This window comes from Clytia hemisphaerica, unplaced genomic scaffold (genome assembly GCF_902728285.1).
Source record: "Clytia hemisphaerica strain Z4C2 unplaced genomic scaffold, Clytia hemisphaerica genome assembly, whole genome shotgun sequence".
Classification (NCBI taxonomy): domain Eukaryota; kingdom Metazoa; phylum Cnidaria; class Hydrozoa; order Leptothecata; family Clytiidae; genus Clytia; species Clytia hemisphaerica.
In genome coordinates, this window is record NW_027103354.1 from 385,850 (window position 1) to 403,905 (window position 18,056).

The 18,056-nt window shown below is 35.6% G+C and overlaps 1 protein-coding gene across 2 annotated transcripts; it reads left to right on the top strand.

The window, feature by feature from the left end:
- The first annotated feature begins 2,792 nt into the window (after positions 1-2,792).
- Positions 2,793-15,300, top strand: LOC136820850 (uncharacterized). Of its 2 annotated transcripts, XM_067077091.1 has the most exons (19): positions 2,793-3,084; positions 6,815-6,919; positions 7,809-7,898; positions 8,058-8,141; positions 8,683-9,024; positions 9,265-9,366; positions 9,519-9,757; positions 10,182-10,357; positions 10,829-10,925; positions 11,198-11,527; positions 11,786-11,903; positions 12,052-12,143; positions 12,552-12,648; positions 12,930-13,150; positions 13,279-13,387; positions 13,646-13,819; positions 14,032-14,178; positions 14,623-14,675; positions 14,955-15,300. In XM_067077091.1, the coding sequence occupies exons 1-19, from the start codon at positions 2,994-2,996 to the stop codon at positions 15,228-15,230; spliced, it is 2,943 nt and encodes a 980-aa protein (XP_066933192.1). In that variant the 5' UTR covers positions 2,793-2,993; the 3' UTR covers positions 15,231-15,300. The 2 variants fall into 2 exon arrangements, with proteins under 2 accessions (XP_066933192.1, XP_066933200.1); XM_067077099.1 differs by lacking the exon at positions 6,815-6,919 and having other exon boundaries at positions 2,903-3,084.
- The last annotated feature ends 2,756 nt before the right edge of the window (positions 15,301-18,056 follow it).

Below are 18,056 nucleotides of genomic sequence, written 5' to 3' on the forward strand. Positions count from 1 at the left end.
ACGGGGATTCAAAATTGGACCCTTACAGCGCAGCTACAGTAGTGAAAAGGTACCCTTACAGTAAATCTTATCATGCATGATACCTTACTCAACTGGCACACAACGTTGTTTCAACGTTTATCTAGGAAATTTTTGAAAATGGCGGCGTTGAGAGCGGTCATGCTCGTGCTATCAATTTTCATAACTTTTAACATCAAGAAACCTTTTGTTGATTGTGATTCAGTTTGTTATGATTACTCTCATGGAATTGTTAAAGAGAGTGGTGTTACTTATGTTTACGAGACTTTGTTTTTATTTCAAAATGGCAAAGAGATTTGTTTGAAACCAAAACTTGCTTTGTATTTACTACTTTTGATCGCTGGAGATGTTGAAACTTGCCCTGGACCTCAATCAAAGACTGCTAGTTTAACAGGAGAGCAATTCAAGAGAAGGCTAGTAGGAAAAGGATTGAAAATGGGACACCAGAATATCAGAGGCTTGGAAGCACACCTTGACCCTAAGGACCCAGAGTCACCTAGAAAGTTTGACTCTTTTCAAACTTTTCTCGAGTTAAATAGGGAGCTAGATATTATTGGTTTATCAGAGACCCATTTGAACGACAGTGGTAATATGTGCCAGTTTGAAATCGAAGGCTACACATTTTTTCCTCGAAATCGGAAAAATAAAGGAGGGGGTGTCGCAATTTACATAAAAAACGGCATCATCTATAAAGAACGCAAAGACTTACACAGTGCTTCTATAGAAAATATCTACATCGAAATTTTTGTCAAAAAATCAAAATCCTTTATTGTTGGTTTTTTCTATCGACCGCCTGATGATTCAAAATATCTCTGTAATGACTTTAATGACCGTTTAAATGAAAACATCGAACTCGTTTCAAAAGAGAACAAAGAAATTATTTTGATGGGCGATTTCAATGTCAATTATGATAATGATAATGACTCTCGTTCACACTTCGATTTTAAAAACATTATGTCTTTGCATGGTTTCAAACAAATTATCTCAACACCAACCCGTATCACAAAAGACACAGCAACTTTAATCGATCATATTTTTGTTACAAAACCATCGTCATTCACAACTTCATGTGTTGTTGCTACATCTCTCAGTGATCATGATTTCGTTTATTGTTGTCGTAAGATCAATTCTTTTAAATACAGTTACCGCACTATCAAATGCAGAGACTACAGAGCATACAATCCAGTTAATCTACGCAATGACGTTCAATCAATCGACTGGTTGCCAATCTACAGTAACGTCTCTGATTCGAACAAAGCTGCTGAATATTTATCATCTGAATTGAAATGTACTTTCGACCGACATGCACCTCTCGTCGAAAAACGTATCAAAGGAAAACCATGTGAATGGTTAAACGATAATATAAAATCAGAGATGAACATTCGCGACAAACTCGAGCGTAAAGAAAGAGGCTCTAAATCAAACGCTCACTGGGCAGAATACAAACGTCAAAAGAATCGCTGCATCAATCTTATTCGTCGAGCAAAGTCGGCTCATTATCGAAATACCTTGAATGAACATGACCGTGTATCCCCGAAAAAGTTCTGGAAAACAATTAAATCAATTTTTCCAGCAAAGTCCAAACACTCTGCTTCATCTGGCACCATTCCAACCACTGACCGTGCTAATAAATTTTCAAACTACTTTTCTACAATCGTGAAAAAGATGAAGTCAATTAGCTTTCCACTCAGAAACTGTACGTGGAGCTACGGCCGGAAACGTCCCTTGCGAACTAAAAGTATCTTCAAGTTCTCGTTCATCACTCCTGGCTATATCTTAAAACATTTAAACAAATTAAAACGTAACAAAGCAACTGGTATGGATTCACTCCCACCGAATATGTTAAAAGACTGCGCTGAGCAGATTGCTGATCCGATATCTCACATCATCAACCTATCGTTAATGACCAGTACAGTGCCCACCATTTGGAAAACTGCAAAAGTTAACCCAGTCTTCAAGTCCGGAAACGTAGATCTTGTCGAAAACTATAGACCTATTTCAATATTACCGATTTTGTCAAAACTGCTTGAAAGAACAGTACATGAGCAGTTATATTCTTTCTTGGAAGACAATAAACTTCTTTCAGACTGTCAGTTTGGCTTTCGAAAAAGACGATCCACCAAACTTGCTGCTACCCTCCTGTGTGATTCTGTGCGGAGAGGCTTTGAAGATGGACTTCTTGTTGGATGTCTGTTTTTAGATCTTTCTAAAGCCTTTGATACAATGGGGCACAGTTTGATCATTGAAAAACTTTTATTACATGGTGTTTCTGGGCCAGAACTAGCCTGGATCACCGACTATCTATTCAATCGTACCCAATGTGTTGAAATCAATAGCATCTTTTCGGAAAAAGAGGCTATCACATCAGGAGTCCCACAGGGGTCAATTCTTGGGCCACTCCTCTTCATTGTCTTTTTTAACGACCTTTGTGATTCTATCCAACACTCTTCAATCATCCAATATGCCGATGACACTGTTATCTATTTTGGTGCCAAAACAACAAATGAAATCGAAACTGCCCTCAATAAAGATCTATCAACCATTGTCAAATATTGTGAGGAGAATGAACTTTTACTAAATTTCAAGAAAGGTAAAACTGAGGTAATGTTGCTAGGTACTGCTCAACGAATGGCAAGGTATGGAAAAACAGTTACGATAAAGTACAACAACACCATCGTTAACTCCGTGACCCAATATTGTTATCTTGGAAATGTCATCGATCACCACCTCAACCTTTCCACTAATTTTGACAAATCCTACAAAACTGCCTCAGGTCAACTTATTAGAGGCAGAAATTTTCATGATTATCATAGTTTTTCAAAAAGCCGAAATTTTCATGATTATAATGATATTTTAATGGCTACTTACGGCGCATACAAAACTGTACGGAACCGACAGCTTTTAACATATCCACCGTTAGCGAGTTCTGCTTCTTCGGATCCCGTAAATTTAATCGAATAACAATTCTAAACAAAATGGCGGATGGCTACAACGAGGAGGAGAAGAATGTTAATGAATTCACAGCTTGCCATGGCAGTTACCCTTCAAAATATCAGGAAGCTGCAGGTAAGATCTTTCAATCACTTCACTGTGTATTGCTTTAGTAAGTTTATGAATTTGAATAAATAGTTATGCATGAGAAACCACTCTTTGTAGATACATAAAAACATACTTTCCTTAGCTTAGCTTCTTAGCAATTAGTAGCTTATATATATAGGGGTACCTTCCTGGGTTGGATTCTGGATGAACCTGTTTCCTGCTCAGTCTGGCCCTTGATGTCTGCTTTCCTGCCTACCCTCCTGCCTTGGTTTGGCCTCTAGCACCTGGGTGGATCCTGGTCTTAAAGAGAATAAATAAAGGTATTATATGATTGGATTTGATTGGCCGGACTCAATCTAACCCAACCAAACATAAAAAGATGTAAATCTTTGAATGAATTAAATTGATTAGATCAATCACTTGACTTCGATTGGTTTGACAATCAAAATTTTCAATAGACCTTTCCGCTATTCCGTCTGCCATCTTTCCAGGGGATGTCAAACCAATAGACCTTTTTTTAAAGAGGCAACCCTGTTGAATAATTATGTAGTCCAGCAAAAAAAAACAATGATATAGCCATGCATAATTATTATAATATGCATGAAACAGTAATTATGCATGGCTGTATCATTGTTTTTATGCTGGACTACATAATTATTCAACAGGGTTGCCTCTTTAAAAAAAGGTCTATTTGGAGTCGAATCGATCGAATTCAATCGAAGTAATTGTTCGAATCAATCGAACTCAATCGAAATGATCGATCAAATCAATCGAATTCAATCAAAATGGGAAAAATATGTAAATCTTCTATCGTCTTCGATTGGATTCGATCTATTCGATCGGTTCGACAATCGAAATTTTCGATTGACATCCCCTGGATCTTTGGACAGTTACATCAATATGCCTTCTTACCTGTCTTTAAAAATATAAATAAAAGTAATCACGGAAAAGGGCGCGAAAAAAAAAGACATAAGTGTGAGAACAGAGTAATCAAACTCGTTAGAAAAAGTACCATTAGAAGTCATAAAAAATCAACCTGAATAAATGCAATCGAAATCCCAGAGAACTTCATAATTCCCCAAACAACATTACACTACTATGTCAAACTCCCATTACATAAATTTTACAATTACGTCAGAGTAGACTACGCTCGCCACGGAAGAGGTTTATTTGGAAAGGGTAATTACATTTTATTGTTCGCTTCTTTTTTAAAGATTGGCCGGGTTGGAAAAGTATGAATTTCTTTGTACATATTTTAACTACCCCAAATATTTGGGAGGCTGAGTTTTAAACAAATGGTCAAGTTGAAACAAATGATAAATGTATCAAGGTCTGTTTTATTTACCCCCTGGTGAGTTAACAAAAGAGACTTAACTCGATGTTACAATCCAATTATTGAAAGTTTGTCTCGGCCTTTTTATAATGAGCGAGACATACGTTCTCTGATTACGCAATTTTCATATTGACATTTTCGAGGCATTTTGATGTAACTGTTGGAGGGGAAACAATAATTACAAGGTCTCAAAAGAAGGAAAACCTGACATCGACTTTTTATTTCTGCCTATCTTCTCTGAGGCTTCTTTCTGACCCCCTGGTGACTTTCTAACTTATTTACTATGTCAGTCAGGCACATCCTGGCAAATGAACGGGGTATTTTTCACTTGCGACCATTGGCAAATGAACGGGGTCGAAAATGAAAGTGACGTAATAGCGCCGAATACCCTGTTTAATTGAACCGGGTTGGAAATATTTTGCTTCATTTCAAAGAACTGCATAGATTAAATTTTTTTCCATGGGTCAATTTTGTCTTTGAAGATTGAAGAAACTTTTGACGAAAAAATAAAGTTTCCAGTTTTCTTCCTTTTCCCCTTTTTCAGTTTGAAGTTCATTTTTATTCATTTTCACGCTTTTAGCCTGAGAAGGCCTATCTCATTTACATTTACACTGGGTGACGAATACTCCAAGCAAATGCTAACCCCGTTCATTTGCCAGGATGTGCCTGACTGTATGTTTTCTGTCTATTCTAATGTGTTTTTAACTGACCTTGAATTATCGACCCGACCGGGGTTCGAACCCACCAAATGAAAGAGCTTCTGATCAGAAACCCAGCGCGCTATCCGTTGAGCCACACTCGCACAGCAGAATACAAAATTTGGAAATACTTATTGAATGACAAAAAAGACGGGGGTAATGTTATTATAATATGAGTAAAATTGCCCCTTCTTTAACCTGACTGAAATTTGAGCCGTTACTAGCAACCCTGCGGGCCAAGGCGCCGAGTATGCACCCGGCACAGTGACAAGCCGTTACTAGCAATCCTGTGCTGACCTAAGCAATTCCAAACAACAAAACCCCCGGAAATTTTTTCCTTCTTTTGAGACCTTGTAATTATTGTTTCCCTCTTTGGAGTAATATGCAAAACTAGATGAGGAACAAAAAAGCTGTGGTTGGATTTAGTTGAAAAATATGGAAAACATACCGTGAAGTCGGGTAACTTCCATCAAAGTCAAATTTTTGCTTCACTTTTTTTTGCTGGAGAAAGCTTAAAGTTGCCTATCTAGCCCTTCAGGCTTTACAGATATCTGTGAACATGCATTGCCCTCAAATGAATGACCTGGCTGGTCCTTATAAAATACAAAGTTAAATCAAAACAAAAATGGTAGAGTAGAGCTGCAAGCGTAGCTGCGTAGTTCATTTGTTTTGACATTTTGCTGCTTTGGTTGGTTAGTCATTTGTTTTGAGGGCTATGCATGTTAGCCTCCACTGATGCGAGTTACCCAACTTCACGGTATGCAAGTTTACAACAAATATTATACTCATTAGAACAATAAAAAATTAAATTTCATAAATCAAAACGAAATACTTACGAAAAATCAAAAGCCTTTTAGAAATGTGGAGTATGTGCTGGTGGTTCTATTTATCTATACATTTTAGTACCATCAGGTCCGAAGGACCATTTTTGCTACATGGTTTACATGGTTGTGGTGTGACAGAAACTTTATAAAATGACAGTTACTTCTGCTAATATGATGGACTGTGTGACCCCCCCCCCTAATTTGCTACTTTACTAGTAAATATTAATGCTATGTTAAAGGGATGACTATATGGTTTAAATAAAAGATCTTTGGCCTGTAAATACCTGCTATAAGTATATACTGAGCAAAACTTCCCAATTTTTTTCCAATGTTGATAAATGAGTAGAAAGTTTTTGTGTGTTTTGCTAAATTTGTATACAAAAGTCTGGTCCTCTATCTCCTCTCGATGTTAATCATCGTGATACCTTTTTCTTAAAACAAGTGGTATGTAAACTGAATGCAATATAACTTATGAAGTAGTTAATTTGCATCTGTTTACATAAATAATATTCTAAATTGATCTTTAAAACCGGGGGTAAATTTTAAGAAGCTTTAAGGGGAGTGGACTAAAATCATAGATGAAATTATATAGTCATGAATAAAATCTCTTTTGAATGTTGTAAAGCACAAGTATTGCTCATTGTATTACGCTTAGGTGGTAACGAATTTTTTTTGGATATAGCCAGTTTATTACACTTATATAACTAATCAAGTATTTAACGCAGGAAAAATGAGTGCGACAATTAATTAACGCGAAAGGCAGGGTTTTCCAAAATTACCATAGCTCAAATTTTGTTAAACGTTATTATTAACGCGAGGTTAACCAATTCGCGTTAATAACACGAGTAGTATAAAGTGTAATAAGGTAATCTATAATCTTTCCTTTTTTCTCTCTTTTCCAGTAAACCTAATGGCAGAAATCTATCATAATCACGCCAATCATTCTAAAAGCAAATCCAAGAAAAAGAGTGAATCAGTGCTTGAAAAAAGGCGATGTCCCTATACAGGTTTGCTGATAATTCTATAATTATAACTCATCCCTTTTGGAAGGCTAATCAGGAAGCAGTTCTTTTATATTATTTTGAATCTTCAGTTTTTTATTTTTAAAGTTAAAGAAAAAGCTTTTCTTGGAGTCTTACGTTTTATAGGGTTAGCTTTACGCTGAAATCAATTTGTACTTTTGTGACGCCAATTTGTCTTATGACGTTAATATGTACATTGATAGCGGTAGTATGTTTTTTTGTGAACAGTCACTTGTTTCGTTTTCTCGTCGTGACACAAGCATTTACGTACACTGTACTTTTTAAACGAAAGCTCGGATGGCAATTTAGCCTTTATAGCTATGGAATCATAGTTTGCACCCCCCCCCCCTTTATAAAGGGGGGGGTAGCGATGTTCAGAAAATCTCAGAAAGGGGGGGGTAAGAGAATTTTTTCTAGAAAGGGGGAAGTTTTCAGAAAGGGGGGTTCATCTAGAAAGGGGGGGGTAAGATGTCAGTGGTATGTTTTTTTGTGTTTTCCCAAATTAGAAGTTTTATTTTTAATTTACAATGCAACGTCTTCTTTATTAATTGTTTAGTATGTTTGAAACATTCGATTCAAAATGATTCTATTTTTTTCGCAATGCAGTGTGTTCTTGCTTTTTCACCGGTAGAATTATGGTAGGATTTTAAAATTTTGAGGGGGGTAGCATCAAATTTTAAAAGGGGGAAGAACCTAGGGTAGGGGGGGGTAGCTCTAGGGTAGGGGGGGTAGTGACCCCCTTCCGAACTATGCGGAATTTTCTTCTGTAAATTGATAGATATAGGAAATCAAGATTTATCGTACTTGTCGGGAATAGAACTTTATTGTTATCATACCTGATATTTAGTTGATCTTACTATAATTTTTCACTCAGGAAAAATAATACCACGGAATCCGTCAAGACCAAGAACCGCGAAAGGCGCAAAAAAGACAACAGAAGCCTTATTAAGATCTACAGTTCAAGGTTAATGTTATCTTGACTTAAAAGCTACTGAAATTTTTGTTATCTCTCTTATCTCGATCACTTATGAAAAGTCAGTTTGACTCGGCTATCATTGTCATATATGTGTTGCAAACGATATTAAAAGCATTCCGTTTAAAATATTGTATTTCTTATCTTTAGACATCCATTCTCAAGAACATTTTCCCTCAGATCCCATCGAACCACCATTTCGTGCCCCAGTTATCCCTGAGGTTCATTCTACAGGTAAACATTTATGAGTATCATTTGAGTGTCACCGCAAACGCTGATTTTAAAGGTTTTACTTTAAGCATCAAAACTCCGATTAAGAGGGTTCTTTCTAGGAATAGAAAAATCTCAAGGATAGATACGTTCACGATCCGCTAGTGAACACTCTGTAGATTTTCCTGTATGGTGGCTAATTTGACGTGTGAATGGCTTTTATTTTTGAATATCCTTCCCATACAAAAATATTCAAAATCTTGCTACAAAATGTATCCCTTAAATTTGAAACTTAGTGCCGCCGTATTTAAAGGTATTACATAAATTTCCCAAACTGATAAAGTAAAAGTAAGAGTAAAAATATGTTAAGAATAAAAAGCTTAATATATTATTCAAGCAGGAAATGAAATTTTTTTTAAACTTTGTAAACCAAAAACAAATGATCACTGAAATAACCGTTTCGAGTGGGAGGGCAGTATAATTTTGGCAATGTAGCTCCAACATCCATCAAAATACGGTCAAAAGTATCATTATGAAAAATTCGTGCAATCATTTTTTTATTCAGAGGCCATCAGGCAGTTTATCGAGATGCTTTGTAACATGGGTAAACCAAAAAGGAAGAGAAAGACATGGTTTGCTAGAAGCCAAGCAACTCAAGAAGAGTGGAGCAGAAAAAGAAATAGTATCTGGACAGTTATGCTCGCCAATCAAGAGCTTGATGAAATTTGTAACGTGTGCAAAGAAAGACCGGCAAAGATACAATGTCAAGATTGTGTACTCAATTCTTTGTGCTTCGTATGTGATGATGTTGTCCACACAAGTGAGCCCTGTCATGACAGGATTTTCCAAGGAAAGAAACTTCTTCCTCTTGACAGTATTGATGAAGGAAATAATATAATTCCCACAAGTGAGTAGCAAACTGCTAGAATTTTCTTTTAAGCTATATAGATTTGATTGAAGCTTGATTTCCATTGAAGTTTTATTCTTTAGTTACTCCTCTAATTTTGCATATCCTCTGATATCTTGGAAAAAGCTAACTGTACTCAGTAACTTCCTTAGTAGTGTCCGCGATAGTTTAAAGAGGAGAACTCAATATAAAACTCGATATGATCATTTTAAATAGTTGCGTTCCTTCATTATTTTTTAGATCGCTTTCCGAAACTAAATTGTTTCAGGTGTACAGTGTGTGGAAGTAGCGAAACAGTGAAAAAAGTTGGACACGAGTCTGTTGTTCTCATTACTTTGGAAGGTAAATCATTTTCTAAACCTATGCCTTCATTTAAAATGAAAATAAGGCGATTTCCTATTAACTGATGCTTAAACTTTAGGTTTTGTCATACGTATATTCATCTTCGTGCTTCTTTCTGTCTCTTTATTTCGCTGTATTAAATTATTTCTTAGGTAGATTTGATCTCCAAAGGTACACAGTTCTTTGTAAAGATTGTTCAGGAGAAGTCGACCCTTTCACGCTTGGAGTCCTTCTAAAATCTGGTTATTGGCCGGGCAGTCCAAACAGCGTGAATTATTTCATCTCGGAAAAAGTGTTTCGCTTATGGGACAAATTCCGTAAATACATGCCGGGAAGCTCAGAGACGTCCTTCTTAAAAACATTGAATGCCATTTCGGAAGATAATGGCCGAGTAAGTTTATATTCATTTTGTCAATATAAATTTTAAATACCTAGAGTTTTTACAAAGAGAGCTTGAATTAAAAGTTGAAATATATCATTGTTTCTTCAATTGTCATACTTCGTATCAGAATGTTGTAATTATTTAAATACGTTTTGATGGTCATTCTTCATAATATAAATTTAGGAAAACAATATTTCGACCTCCTCAGTGGAGGTCTTTATCAGGTTTAACAAACGTTCGGTTGAGATCATCGAGTTGACGTCAGATGACATCAACCTGATGTGCAAAAGCATTGAATTTCAAAACCTAGACGTCACATACTGACCATCGTCTAGATTTAAACAATGTTCATTATGTTCATCATTTTTGTTTTACTGGAGGGTAAGCATATAGATAATTCGATGATCTTGCATTGCATTGATTAATATTTCAGAAAGCAACGATTGATCCTATATGCTTTGGGCAATCATTCAAAGAATGGTGTTTTTGGATAAATAGAAAGGACGTCATTCAAGAGAAGTATTGGAACGAGTGTCCTGCTTGTGCTATCTACCAACACAGTTGCCACGTTGATGGCAACTGTAAATTATATCGCTATAAACGGGCCAAGTAAATTTCCTTTTTGTTATTTTTTAATTCTATTTTCTGATTCTGACATTAAGCAAATCAATAGTTGTTAGTATTTTCATACGATTGATGAAGCCTACAACAAAAAAAATTACAGAGATCTTAGGAGATTCAACAAGTATTGCAAAACCGCAAAAATTAGAACCCGCGAAATACATTTTTTACCAATTTAACAAAAAATTTGAAGAATTCCTAGGAAAATGAAAGAAACTTGTCCAAAAAAGGAGCAAAACCGGTAAAATTATTCCTGCGAAATTAGTTCATTTAAGGTAATGTTCAGTAATCTTCGTGTATTTTCACATAACTTTAAATTTTTCATTTAAGAGTCCAGAGAGCTTTATCGGCCACTTTCAAATTATGGTTTTCAAGAAATGGATCTCTCTTGTCAGGACATTTTTTTGAAAATTCCCATTTCGCTCTTGATGAGGATAGCTTCTTTTCTATTTATTTCAGGAGGAAGCGTAGTACATTTTATGAAGACCAATTTATTTACAGAAACCCCGTTGTTGCATCCTTTATTGATGACTTATATGGCACCAAAAAACGTACAGTAGGTTGTTCGTTTGATAAAACGATAAATCTTTCTTAATTTACTCGACATACTCCTCCCTTGCTTAATAATTTTTTGGAAAATATTTTTGAAAGTTTCTTCTTTTTCCCTAGTTTTAGGTTAGCCTGCTTTTCGATTTTATTTTATTCAGACCCCCTCTAATTGGTACCCGAGACCGAGAGTAATCACGTTTGGGTGTTATGTTTTCATTATTGTGTGAATTCTAATTCAGTGCTTTGTATTCTGAAAGTCTTTAAATATTTCCACTCTAGAGCTGCGAAGATTCTCAGTGTGGAGGGGTATGGACAGCAGCCAAGAATTCCAAGCGAAAGCTCGACAAATTGGACGAAACAGGACTTGATGTTGTAACTTGCAGACATGTAATTGCACAGAAAGCTCTGAACATGTTTCAAGGGGAACTATTTGGCTACCCAATGTTCCTGCTAACAAATTTTATGGTGCAACGCAACATTACCTATTGTTTCGCTGACGTCATGTGCAAGTTGTGGCCATTCGTAGTGCGAAACGAACCGTTCTTGCAAGATAAGATTAAGCCTGCACTATCCGTGATGCATGCAAAAGGTCACGCTCTTGAATGTCAAGTATGTTCTTCCGATGTTTTTTGATTTTTGAGACTGAATTTAGTTCCCTGAAAGAATTTTAGATTACCAAAAATCTATTGAATTAAGGCAGATTTTTAAGGCTTATGGTCCTACAATCTCCCAAAAAAAATTAGGAAAGATTATCTTGAATAAAACTTGACAAGCTGTTTTGGATCACGTGATATATTCTATCCGTTAAAAATCACCACTAGTTAACACGAGTTTTAATAATTCAGCACTTTGAACTAATGCTTTTAGGTTATTTGGAGTGGTGAGTGGATAGATGGAACAGCTCGATCGACAGGCGAGGAAACGGAACAGCTCTTCAGCTACTTGTCTCGTACTGGCAATACAACGAAGCATCAATCTCCAGAAAGTAAAACGTCAAATTTAAAATTTAAAACGTCTCTTATATATTTTTTAAAAAACAGAAATGGTATCTAGTACATGAAAACCAAATTTTAAATTTTACATAGTCTTCAAATCGTATTCGCTCTGATCACAAATCTGATCACACATTTTAGATCGAGAAGAAACATTGACTGAATTGGCCTTCCACTGGAATAAAATAAAGATAACCCGGATCGTTTTTGATCTGAAGAAAAGATATATAAAGGTTATTATCAGTTGCCGTCTCACGTCTCATATTGTTTTCGCGCGTAAATAAGGAACATGGAGTAATTTTTTTCATGAAGTCTAATATCTTTGCTTATCTAGCATTAATGTTCTATTTGGACGCGGTTTCTCTGATTTATCTTAGCCTGAAAGACAACCCCCAAACAACTGTAGATTTCTAGTTTCAAGAAAAGGTGGCGTCTGTACTATTTCTTTTGCTGTCAGAAAGCGAGTCATAGATCTATTAACAATCACCTAAAGTTGTTCATCAAGATTTTTCTTATACGGATCAATATTCGCGAATCAAGTACTAGTTCGAAAGTTCTGGGAACTAACTATTCACCAAATAGTCCATGCGAAAAGTTATACTCAAAGTACACGCATTTTCTCTCCTCCCTTCCATTTTTAGAACGAGAAAATGATATCACTAGTTTCAAGCTCCAAACAAATAGAAGATGAAGAAGAAATCAAACAATGGAGGCTGGACATACAACAGCAAGCATTGGGTAATCTCGGTTTTTTAAATTAACCTTCAAGTCATCAAACGGTCTTATTTTGCTTATGGTAAAGTTGCTTAAGTTATGGTAAAGAAAAAGTAAAAGTAGGATCTGCGAGAAAATATGCGATATATTGTTGTTTTTATTGGTAACGAAAACAATCTAACTTGCTAAACGCAGGTAATCGTGAAACGAGACACTCCGGTATCAGTACCTTCAAAGATATCCAAAAAATCGATTTGTGACGTGATTTTCTTCACGTTTTTAACTCATATCTTTGTTATATTTAGGGTATAAACCAGCCAATGTTAGAAGTCTTCTTCCAATGGAAAAGGTATTACTACTCCATGAAAACCTCCGCCTTCCATCCCATTTCGAGACAATCGATGCCTTATTTTTCCCGAAGACTATTCCGAAGGGAAAGTATTACCGCCTACTCGAGTTTGATAAGAAAGATCAAAAGGAAGAATTGGCTCGCATCCAGGAAGAAACAACTTCTTCAGCATTAAAGGTTAGAATTTCATCTGAATTCGTGGAAAATATAAGAGAAATTTGACGGCGTTACTTTTCAAATCCACCGATTTATAATATAACAAAGAAATGCATAGCATGTTTCAATTTATACTTCCATTGTTTTAGGCTGCTCATAAATCCTTGTGTTCTGATGTCTGGCTGCCAATTATTCAGAAATCAATTGAACATTCATTTACTACTAAAGTCGTTCTTGGTTCTCGCGTGAAAAGTGCAGGTAATTCTTTTTATAATTTTCCTTTTTTCATTACCGTATTCCTCTCTTGTTTTTACTATTCTCTTTTCGTGCTCAGTTTAGTTGTCGGCTAGTTTAGGTCAGTTAAAGTTCTAGATTTTGTTCTATTTTTTATCATAGTTTCTTGGATTCTTAATAAAAAAAATAACATTGATCCTATTGATCCTTTCCTGGTTTCTTCAGTTTAGTTTATCAAACATTGATCATGAAGTTGCTTTAATATTTTGTTTTATTTTTTAGATACTAGTAAGAAACGCCGACTCGCACAAGGAAAGGTTGCCAAAGTCAATAAAGAGCAATTCAAATATTTTGAGGACTATTTTGGAGTTTCGGGTACTCGTTCGTCTCCTCTCCAGATTCGAAATCTGATTGATGGTAATTTCCCTTGGAAAAGCTTCATCACGGAATCTCTGGGTAAGTTAAAGCATTCTCTAACCCGAAAATTTTAGGTAGTGTTGTAAAAAGGTCGGTGTAAAATGTGCCAACCCAAATAGTAGAAAGGAAGTGAAAAAATTTAATTTGTATGCGTGTGTGTGCTTCTAATGCCTATACGGAACATGAAATTTGATATGATTGATGATTGAATGCTAATTTTTATCTATCAGTATGTACTTTAATTTCAACAGCTGTTGATCGACACAGTCAAGTGGAACAGTGGCAGAAAAAGCAGCATGGCCTCGAAGAAAGGACCTTACTCGTTATGGAAATGAGAAACACCCTACAATTCTTTCACGATAAAATGACTAAGCTTATGGCAGATAGCAAATCAATCGGTAATATTTCCTGGGGACATAGTTTCTAGAGGGGTCAAGATCCCCTTTACGTAGGACCCCTTGTAAGTGCCAAACTCCTCTTACGAAAGAGAAAAAAGATTGGAGACTCCCCTTTACCAAATTTGCTGGCTTGGTGCAACAACAATTTGAACTCTTATTGTTACATTGCAAACAATTAAGTTTGGAATACTATAATAAGCAATATTTTTAAGTATGACTATGGAAACAGCAGCACCGCAGATAAAAAACTATGCTGGATTTGTTCGCTTTATTGTAAACTTCATTCAAAATAAAAGTAGTTATATATGATGACAGGACAAACAACGGTCCTATGTTTGCCAATTACGCTTTTTAATTGAAATGTTCGTGCTTTAATGTTTTTGCTTTCATATTATCCTATCCGTGATTTAAAATCGCCAGATAACCTATTCTTTCATGTTTCAGAAGCAGAGATCGTTGGCCTAATGGAAGGTGGGGAGGATTACAATGAGGTTGAGGTATTGTTTGTTACATTATTCATTTAGTCTTTGAAAATACGAAAATTCTGTTTTTGTGGGTTTTATTTCCCAAAGAATTTTCAAAATTCATTATAAGGATATGACAAACTTTTCTACTTTAATTGATCTAACTAACTAGGTATAAAATAGGAGATCCTCGAGGTAAAAAAAATACTTCATACAAGACAAGCTACCCAATTTGCTGAGAATAAAACTGTGCTAATGATTTTTTTTTGGATAATTTGTGGTTTATTTAAACTTCCTTCTCTTTTGACTCAGGTACGTGCTAAAAAAGGCATGCTTTCTCTAAAGAAAGAAGGAATCGACTATTATCGCGGATTTCTTGAAGATGGTCTTGAAAAGTTTTTGCCGATTATCGATCCCAATGGCCTCGGACTTTATTCGGAGTTATTAAATTACGAAACTGATAGCGAAAAAGACGACGAGTACGACCATGATGAAGAAGTTTTGGATGGAATTCAAATGGAGGAATATTTTAGCGGAGAGGAGGACGATTACGAACAGTCTGATGGCGAGAATGATGATGAGGAATAACTATTTTTGTGTTAGTATTTTTGAATAGTTAAAAGTTGAAGTTATAAAAAAAATCGTTGAATTCACGACATTTTTTTTCAAATATGGTCAATTTATTGTTTTAATCTACGGAGCCTTAAAAACCTTGAGAACCTTGAAATTGATGTAACTTACTTTGAAAACACCTTGAAAAATGAATATCTTCCTAAAAAATGCCCTGAAAACCTTGAAAAAGTATGAGTCTCGAGCTAAAAAATTCTTGTTTGCTTCGATTGCAATCATCTTTTTGAATCATGTACATGTATTGACTCAAGTCTATCATACAACACGTTCAGTGTGACATTTGAATAATTTTGAACCCTTGCAAAACCTTGGAAAGAGCCAATGAATGACCCACAAACTAGACTTTTTTAACATTCAGGTCCAGACACACCATTTGAAAATATGAAAAGGCTGAAAAAGACAGGGTGCTGCACAAAAAAGTACTTTCCTAACTATTTTCTGATTTTTTTTTAGGCTCAGAACAGACTGTTCTTGATTTGATATAAAATTGTTCTTATAAAAGAGCGTGTAGGATAAATGTATATTTATTTTATTTATCTTATTTTTTATTAAAGCAAATGATGAGGAAAATAATTTAGCATGGTTTCTTTCTTTAGAATACTAGTACATTCAGTTTCGTTTGAATAACGTCTTTTTATACATGGATTTAAAAAAGTTGCTGATTCCCAAAGCAGGTACCTTAAGGGAACTTATTTTGGCGAGCTGCAAAAATCTTAAAGTTTTTTAACTTGACGAGAACTAATTTAAGCGAATGACAGGCTAAATATGTTCTATTTTGCCATATTTTGAGCAAATTTGATTAATTATAGGGGTTACTTTGTCAAAATACTAAGAAATTTAATTTTGGTGAATGTGCAAAATTCTCTAGCGAGAACTAATTCCGTGGGAGAGTAAACTGACCACATGCACACTTTTTAAAAGCAACCGAATGGTTAACTGTAAAAGCCTGAACGATTGCAATACCAACTTGAAGGTATTATTTTTGGTATAAAATTGGGTGTAAGTCCAACTTTGTCAAAGTTGGTATGGTAAGCTTTGTTCTCTGATTCCATAAAATTCAAATTAAGTCAAATTTAAAGCAGCCTGTTTGAATAACGATAACGTAAGGGGGCTGGAAAAATGGTTGAGCAGATTTGAATTAAATTTATATGAAGACCCACCTGCACCTTTGGTCTATTCCCATTTTAAAGCAACTGAAACACATTAATGTTTCTGTAACTCGAACAATAATCTTCTGACATTTTGAAACAACAATCTCATTTGTATTTAAAGTCTTCATAGCTCGATGCAAACAATTGTGTTTCTGACATTAGTTCAAACTCTTTCAACTTTCAACCCTCTATGATATCAGTATAAATTTTGGCTCTTAGTTATTAGCTCGTTATCTTACTCGAGTGGACTCGCAGCGTCATCAAATTTATCAGAGAAAGCCAAGTTCAACCAGGAGTAGTATCTAGTCTAAGCGACATTCAAACGTTCAATCTTTCAAGAGCGGAGTTTATTTCGGTGAGATTCTCACGTCAAGCAACTCTCGCAATTCAATCATGTCGATATACCTTGTGCATATACTTACCCATCAATAATCTCAATAGGGACCCTCGGAATCCTCTATATTGCAAACAGCGTTTAATTATTATGTAAAATTCCCATTTCAAGTGACTCACACAATTTTCGATAAACCTTGAAGAATCCCATAATTTCAATAGAACCCTCCATAAATCCTCAATGTTAATTCAGGAATAGAGTTTGCTTCAGTGAGGTTCTCATTCGACTCTCGCTATTCAATTGTCGATATAAACGTTAATGCATACCCATCCATAACCTCAACAGGTTTCTCAGAATCTTCTAGAAATCAAAGCCGAAGCTTATTTCAAAAGACCAAGTCGGAGTTTATTTCGGTGAGATTCTCATGTCAAGCGACTCTCGCATAAATCAACAACTGTCTCCTATTCTATACATCTTTGAACATGTAAATCTCGAAAGAACCATGCGATGAATCCTGTAGACTACCAATCAATTCAATCTTTCAAGATCGGAGTTTATTTCGGTGAGATTCTCATGTCAAGCGACTCTCGCATAAATCAACAACTGTCTCCTATCCTATACACCTTTGAACATGTAAATCTCGAAAGAACCCTGCGATGAATCCTATAGACTACCAATCAATTCAATCTTTCAAGATCGGAGTTTATTTCGGTGAGATTCTCATGTCAAGCGACTCTCGCATAATTCAACAACTGTCTCCTATCCTATACACCTTTGAACATGTAAATCTCGAAAGAACCCTGCGACGATAATCTTCTAGATTACCAATCAATTCAATCTTTCAAGATCGGAGTTTATTTCGGTGAGATTCTCATGTCAAGCGACTCTCGCATAATTCAACAACTGTCTCCTATCCTATACACCTTTGAACATGTAAATCTCGAAAGAACCCTGCGGATAATCCTCTAGACTACCAATCAATTCAATCTTTCAAGATCGGAGTTTATTTCGGTGAGATTCTCATGTCAAGCGACTCTCGCATAAATCAACAACTGTCTCCTATCCTATACACCTTTGAACATGTAAATCTCGAAAGAACCCTGCGGATAATCCTCTAGACTACCAATCAATTCAATCTTTCAAGATCGGAGTTTATTTCGGTGAGATTCTCATGTCAAGCGACTCTCGCATAATTCAACAACTGTCTCCTATCATATAAACCTTTGAACATGTAAATCTCGAAAGAACCCTGCGGATAATCCTCTAGACTACCAATCAATTCAATCTTTCAAGATCGGA